The following is an 8177-nucleotide window of genomic DNA, read 5'->3' as shown; positions in this document are numbered from 1 at the left end:
GCGCCGCACTAGGGCCAATCACATTTTGCACTTGTTTCTTGTTAAAAATTGAAACCTTGAGTCCTAGATCACAACGGCCGAAACTTAGAACCGAGAGGACGATAATCACACCTGCCAAAACCACGCGACCCATTCTGAATTACAAAACCGCGTCCGATCTGGATGAGTAGCTAGCGAATACTATTCTGAGATTACGGCAGCATCGACCAGTGAAAGCGTTCAGCCTCTTCCATCAGTGGACACATAGATTCGCGATCGCGTTTCCGAATTCATTTGCATACGCCGATTAAGTAATGCCCAGCATGTGTGGATTTATGGAAAATGACGACTCTCTGAACTGTGCCTAGCAGTAAAGCTCCACGGTCTATGATATAATATCAAATCTTTAATAGTGCGAATATTATAATAGTTCGAAACGGCTCGGAACCAAAGAAGAGCATTGTGTGTTCGACATATTCCTAAGAGCAGCATGAATGAAAGCGAAACTTGCCAAACGGCTGTTGCTGCTGTTTGGCGCGCGTCTCATCGTCATCTAAGAGCTGCTGTTGACATGACATCAGCGAAGATTTATGTTCGCATTTCCAATTTTCACAACACACTTAAAATTCAATGCATTTTCGGGGGCTTTGTGGATGCCGGAATCGGTTTCCGAAAAAGGTGCGCTCGCAAAAACCGACAGACTTGTTTCGTGAGTTCACTCTCCCTTTTCAAAAACTAATCCCGATTGTGTCCATTGACCAAGCCTTCAAAACACCATAACTTTTCGTTGAGAAAAAAACTGAATATTATGTGCATGTCCAAACGCATAGTTAACATAACATAACGATGAAGCGGTCAGATCATCCTGGCGCCGCCAAAAATGGTTAGGCGATAAAAAAAATTATTTGAAAAGTTGCGGCCGTTAGGAATCCGCGAAAGTGAATGCATAAATGCATTCATGCATACAAAAGACCGAAACATGGTTTTCACATTAAGGATTCTAATTAAAGAAATCGTAATAAATATTGGAAATAGACACACACACACACACACACGCAAAGTTCACTGTATTTGATCTCATAAACTAGAAGTTACCGCTATCTTGTGTAATCTGATTTACGACTTGAGAAACTATTAGTAATTTATTTCAATGGATGAATATGAATTCTTATGAATAAATACACAATTGGAGTTTGAAAAATTAGAAATACTAAACGTTGATTACATACAAAATAAAACTCCTTAAGTTAAGACCTGCCCTCTCATTTTCAAAACTTGAATTCCGAAAAATAAAGTTTTGATTTAAGTATCACACCAACAAACTTCTGCTTCGGAAAATCTAAACTTCTTATTCATGAATTATGAAATAAACTTAATTTATTTTAATTAAAATTTGAAAAACATAAACATGACATTTTCATTCAAAATTTTACGTTTCCAATCAAAATTCTAAAAATACTTTTTTTCAGGCTAAAAATATGTTATTTTTAAATTGTTAAAGTTTTTTTTTATAGATTTTTTACAGACTTCCGGCCTGGTGTTTTTTTTTTATTTAAAGATCAGAAAACTATTATCCTTCATTCAGTTAAGATTTGAAACCATTAGACGTGGTTTCTAACTTGTTTCAGATACATCTGAAAAAGATCGAAAGACACATAATGAAGTCATGAATCTTTAATTTTGCATTGTATTCAGAATTTTCAAAGCTTGAAGGTGAAACATTTAGAAATACATTGGTATTTTATTCATGAAATCCAATATCGATGCTCCGTCCTAACTTTTCAATGTTTGAATCGAACATCTTAAATAAGCATACCTATGAGTTTGTAGGTTTTATTCGAGCTTGTCCAGATTTAGTTATTAATTTTGGGTTTTTTTTTTCTGAAATTTGAGAAAAATTACGAAAAAAATCCGAGCAACCAGGCTTTCTCTATTTTTCTCTTGTAAAATCCGGATAAGTCCGGATAAAACGGACAATCTGGCATGCTTATTTTGAATGCTCAATTCAAACAATGAAAAGTTAGGAAGGAGAATCAATCGATTGAATTTTATGGATAAAATACCAATTTATTTCAACATGATTCACTTTTCATCTTCGATAATACTTAAAACAATGCAAAATTAAAGACTTCATGATTTCATGAATTGCCTTTATGGACCTTCTTATGAGTCTGAAATAAATTAGAAGCCATAAAATATCTACACTCAGGCAAATTCTTATTATAATTTTCATAAGATACGTCTTATGAAGCCCTTTTTTGCGTCCAAACTAATTTTTCATAAGAGTCTTATGAAATTCTTTTAATTTTCATACGAAGTTCTTATGAAAAATAGAAGAAACGGCATTGAGGGAAAATAATGAACGCATCGATTCCATCAGTCATTTTTCAATCGTCAAACGAAGTTGTGGAATTATTAATGTTATTGTTCTAAATGGTAAGTTTGAAATGAAGTTTATTTTTAGTGATCGTTGAACATATTTGAAAACTTTAATTTGTTTTTTGTTTACTTTTCAGCATGTAGAACGGGAAAAAACCCAAAGTCAAAGGACCGTATGCGGCCGAACAAACCGGAACCGGTGGACCGAGTATTGATGTGCTGCAGATGGTGACCATAATGTATGTACCAAACAAATTAGCCGAACAATAAAATAAGTTTTTATCATCAATTGTTTTGAATTTTTTGCATCAAACGTGACATATCCTGTTTTTATAAGACCCTCTTATGAAAAGCAACAACCTCTCATTGAAGTAGGTGTTCATCTGCAGAATTCATTCGCGTCATAAGATAATCTTATGAATTTCATTGATTTTTCTTATGGCGCCACTTCATAAGAGAATCTTATGGAATGTATAATAGTATTTTTCTGAGTGTAATGGTATCAAATCTAAACTGGATGAGGAATAGATAATATTTATTCATCATGAACTGAACATGAACTCCAAGATCCAATCCAAGTTTTAAGAATTGAGGACTTAGTTTTGTCGATTTGCTAACTTTAGTAACGATTTCACTTATCGAATAACATGAAAATAAAAATTTCAAAAACGATTTGACACACGCGGAAACAAAATTTTACGACCGATTCCGCCAACGCCTACTTCACTTTCCCATTTTGGAAACCCAATAATTAACAGTTGTAGAAAAATGTGGATTTTTTTAATATTCCCGTGATTCCGTTTTTTTTTTAATGAATTCAAGATTATGGCAATGTATTTTTGGGTTTTCAAGATCTATTAAATTGATTTTTTTCAGACTTTTATTATTTTGAAATCTTCATGTATTTACATTTCGAAATTAACATGTTTTGAGTAGCTTCATTCTATAATTTCAGCAGATTTTGACACATTTTTTCTATTTTGGAAATTTGGACATTGAATTTGGGCTTTAAAACTTGTGAAATTTAGGGATTATAGAGTTTTTGAGTTAATTTTTTTTATAAATTTATTCGTGCAATTTTCATACTTTTTTTGTTTTTAATCAATTTTCTAATTAAAATTTGGAGACTTTGTTGTTCAAATCCAGAATTCTTAAGTATTCATCAAGTTTAGATTTCTGACTAAGCTTTATAGAGTTTATAAATTTACAAAATTTGTTAAACTATGTTAAAACTACGTTCAGCCTAAATTTAATAATTTAATGTTTAAAATTTTTTTAAAGTTCAGATTTTCGAGTTGAAGATTCAAAGTTTTGCAACAGTACGGTCATTTGAAATTCAAAAATTTCTTAGTTCTCTAAAAAATTGAATTCAGAAGTTCCCAGTTACATTTGAGTTTCAAAATGAACCAAAAACATGTAAGGTTTATTTTGGTTTTCGTTTAACTTGGATAAATAGACGCATTGAAAAAAAGTTGGGATTATTTTAATTCATGAAAGTGATAATTTCATCACTTTTGTCATTTTGGTGATTTTGATAATTTAATCGGTTTGTTCATTATGATCGTTTTGGTCATTTTTGTCGTTTTCGCCAATTTTGACAATTTGATACTTATGTTATTCCCGTCACTTGCGTCATTTTTGTAATAAATGTCATTTAATAATATATGTCATTTAGTAGTTTTTCTAGTTATTGTAATTTTTTTAATTTTTATAGTTTTTGTATATTTTGAATATTTTGTAATTTTTTTTAATTTTTGTTATTTTTTTTAATTTTTGTAATTTCTGTCATTTTTGTCATTTTTGTCATTTTTGTCATTTTTGTCATTTTTGTCATTTTTGTCATTTTTGTCATTTTTGTCATTTTTGTCATTTTTGTCATTTTTGTTATTTTTGTCATTTTTGTTATTTTTGTCATTTTTGTCATGTTTGTCATGTTTGTCATTTTTGTAATTTTTGACTCATTTTTGACTCATTTTCGACTCATTTTTGACTCATTTTTGACTCATTTTCGACTCATTTTTGACTCATTTTTGACTCATTTTTGACTTATTTTTGACTCATTTTTGACTCATTTTTGACTCATTTTTGATTCATTTTTGACTCATTTTTGACTCATTTTTGACTTATTTTTGACTCATTTTTGACTCATTTTTGACTCATTTTTGACTCATTTTTTATTCATTTTTGACTCATTTTTGACTTATTTTTGACTCATTTTAGACTCATTTTTGACTCATTTTTGACTCATTTTTGACTTATTTTTGATTCATTTTCGACTCTTTTCCGACTCATTTTTGACTCATTTTTGACTCATTTTAGACTCATTATTGACCCATTTTTGACTCATTTTTGACTCATTTTTTGACTCATTTTTGACTCTTTTTTGACTCTTTTTTGACTCTATTTTGACTCACTTTTGACTCATTTTTGACTTATTTTTGACTCATTTTTGACTCATTTTTGTCATTTTTGTCATTTTTGTCATTTTTGTCATTTTTGTCATTTTTGTCATTTTTGTCATTTTTGTCATTTTTGTCATTTTTGTCATTTTTGTCATTTTTGTCATTTTTGTCATTTTTGTCATTTTTGTCATTTTTGTCATTTTTGTCATTTTTGTCATTTTTGTCATTTTTGTCATTTTTGTCATTTTTGTCATTTTTGTCATTTTTGTCATTTTTGTCATTTTTGTCATTTTTGTCATTTTTGTCATTTTTGTCATTTTTGTCATTTTTGTCATTTTTGTCATTTTTGTCATTTTTGTCATTTTTGTCATTTTTGTCATTTTTGTCATTTTTGTCATTTTTGTCATTTTTGTCATTTTTGTCATTTTTGTCATTTTTGTCATTTTTGTCATTTTTGTCATTTTTGTCATTTTTGTCATTTTTGTCATTTTTGTCATTTTTGTCATTTTTGTCATTTTTGTCATTTTTGTCATTTTTGTCATTTTTGTCATTTTTGTCATTTTTGTCATTTTTGTCATTTTTGTCATTTTTGTCATTTTTGTCATTTTTGTCATTTTTGTCATTTTTGTCATTTTTGTCATTTTTGTCATTTTTGTCATTTTTGTCATTTTTGTCATTTTTGTCATTTTTGTCATTTTTGTCATTTTTGTCATTTTTGTCATTTTTGTCATTTTTGTCATTTTTGTCATTTTTGTCATTTTTGTCATTTTTGTCATTTTTGTCATTTTTGTCATTTTTGTCATTTTTGTCATTTTTGTCATTTTTGTCATTTTTGTCATTTTTGTCATTTTTGTCATTTTTGTCATTTTTATCATTTTTGTCATTTTTGTCATTTTTGTCTTTTTTGTCTTTTTTTGTCATTTTTGTCATTTTTGTCATTTTTGTCATTTTTGTCATTTTTGTCATTTTTGTCATTTTTGTCATTTTTGTCATTTTTGTCATTTTTGTCATTTTTGTCATTTTTGTCATTTTTTTTCATTTTTTTTCATTGTTGTCATTTTTGTCATTTTTGTCATTTTTGTCATTTTTGTCATTTTTGTCATTTTTGTCATTTTTGTCATTTTTGTCATTTTTGTCATTTTTGTCATTTTTGTCATTTTTGTCATTTTTGTCATTTTTGTCATTTTTGTCATTTTTGTCATTTTTGTCATTTTTGTCATTTTTGTCATTTTTGTCATTTTTGTCATTTTTGTCATTTTTGTCATTTTTGTCATTTTTGTCATTTTTGTCATTTTTGTCATTTTTGTCATTTTTGTCATTTTTGTCATTTTTGTCATTTTTGTCATTTTTGTCATTTTTGTCATTTTTGTCATTTTTGTCATTTTTGTCATTTTTGTCATTTTTGTCATTTTTGTCATTTTTGTCATTTTTGTCATTTTTGTCCTTTTTGTCATTTTTGTCATTTTTGTCATTTTTGTCATTTTTGTCATTTTTGTCATTTTTGTCATTTTTGTCATTTTTGTCATTTTTGTCATTTTTGTCATTTTTGTCATTTTTGTCATTTTTGTCATTTTTGTCATTTTTGTCATTTTTGTCATTTTTGTCATTTTTGTCATTTTTGTCATTTTTGTCATTTTTGTCATTTTTGTCATTTTTGTCACTTTCGTCATTTGTGTTTTTCATTTAAAAAAATTGAATTGAGTCGAGAATTAGATTTATTGATGAGTAAGGTCCACAATTTGAGGCATTCGATTCTTTAGGAGTTAGGCATATTAAAAAAGAGGATATAATACGTTCCTATTAAATTTCCCAATAAATACACCATACCCTATCCATTTTTTATGGAGTTCAACACAATTCTAGAAATTTTTATTCATACATATGTCTGTACAAAGTCTATTACAGATTACGCTTTACCAGCTACCGGAAGTCCTGCTGACATTTGGCACGCCTGAATGTTGTTCACGATAGTGTTCAGGATATCGGTGATATCGTTGGCTGTCATCGTGATACACAAATTGTGCCACTGGGTCATGAGCGAGCCCATGAACGACAGGAAGAGGGGTCCGAGGTTCAGTTCCGTCAGGATATTGGTAAGCTCCATGGGGATGGATTGTGAATACTGTTGAAGAGAGAGGGCGAAAAGGTTGTTAGTTGTTGATCTTTCGAGAGAGGTTTGCATTTGCTTCATCTTACCGTACTGGAACAGGCGTTAGAACCGGTTCCTGCAGTACAAATACTGGACTGCGCAAACAGGGTTGGAATATCCAGTGCGGTCCAGCCGAAGAAGTTGCTAGCAATTGGTGCTAGCAGATTAATGGCAGCTGTTTGATTGTTGATACAAGCCGAGTAACGACCCAGCGATACGTTCGCAGCTTGAAGGAAAGTAGCATTGTTCAGCACACAGCTTTCCACGACAGTTTGATTTTGCCCTGAAATTCCCATGCCACCGCTGTAGAGCATATTGGTGAATCCTTGAACCAGATTGCTGATCATGAGCTGCATTCCATAGGCATTGGTTTGGATTTCCTTGTAGATGTAGTTGTTCGTCATGCTTTGGTCGAACGACTTGATAGTGCTATTCATCGTAGCCAGCGTACTGAAAGCATTCTGAAGCAATGTCAGAGTGTAATCGCCGCTTTTCAAAGTCGCGTTCAGGGCCTTGTAGTAATTGGTGACAGTGTTCATGATGTCGTTGGCCGACTTGAGATAGCCATCATGGATTGGGTTCAGGGTGTTGTTGAAGAGTGTTACGGACACTGAGATGTTGTTCAGATCTTTGGCAATCGTCAGCAATTCCGAACCGGCCAAATTTATGAAGGGGTATGCGGCATTCGACTGACCCGCAATCGCACCCAACGCAAACAACACGACAGCCAAGCGATTCATTGTAGCACTTTCGGCTTGGAATATGCGCCACCTGAATTTAACTAAAGGCGCCGGGCCACTCGAATCGGGTTTTATAGCATTCAAATGAAGATTATCCCATCTATGGAGGTCTTTGTTATAATCGCTCATGTGACTCTTTCCTCAACTACATAGCGTGAATGGCTCTTTTGTTGGCTTATCATAATGATCTTATTTGAAATAAAATAATGGTTTTACAAATGTGTATTCTACCATACTTAAGGAGAACGAGTTTGTCATTTTTAAGTCAGAAAATGTTGGTTGAAGAAGAGATCTTTATGATAGGTTTTTAATTACCGACTTCAAACATGTATTTGGAAATCTATCGATCAAGTTTTCAGGTATTGCTGATCAATTCTCCCCTGTGTTCTGCTCTGGAACATAGAATATCCCGCGATATTTCGATAAGGTTGGCCCGGGAGCTCCAACGCATTGGGCCGAAAAAACCTTGGAATACTCGAGAATTTTTGATCAACGTAACAATACTTCATATAAAATCGATTAACCAGC

At 31.4% G+C, this 8177-nt stretch overlaps 1 protein-coding gene across 1 annotated transcript; it reads right to left on the bottom strand.

Moving 5' to 3' along the window:
- Nucleotides 1–6655: 6655 nt before the first annotated feature.
- On the bottom strand, nucleotides 6656–7674 carry LOC129750143 (uncharacterized). Its single transcript, XM_055745384.1, has 2 exons — nucleotides 6957–7674; nucleotides 6656–6882 (listed from the first exon to the last, which is right to left on the bottom strand). The coding sequence occupies exons 1-2, from the start codon at nucleotides 7647–7649 to the stop codon at nucleotides 6667–6669; spliced, it is 909 nt and encodes a 302-aa protein (XP_055601359.1). The 5' UTR covers nucleotides 7650–7674; the 3' UTR covers nucleotides 6656–6666.
- Nucleotides 7675–8177: the final 503 nt, after the last annotated feature.

This window comes from Uranotaenia lowii, chromosome 2 (assembly GCF_029784155.1).
Source record: "Uranotaenia lowii strain MFRU-FL chromosome 2, ASM2978415v1, whole genome shotgun sequence".
Lineage (NCBI taxonomy): Eukaryota > Metazoa > Arthropoda > Insecta > Diptera > Culicidae > Uranotaenia > Uranotaenia lowii.
The sequence above is the reverse complement of the archived record's forward strand: the minus strand, read 5'-3'. Positions and strand labels throughout refer to the sequence as shown.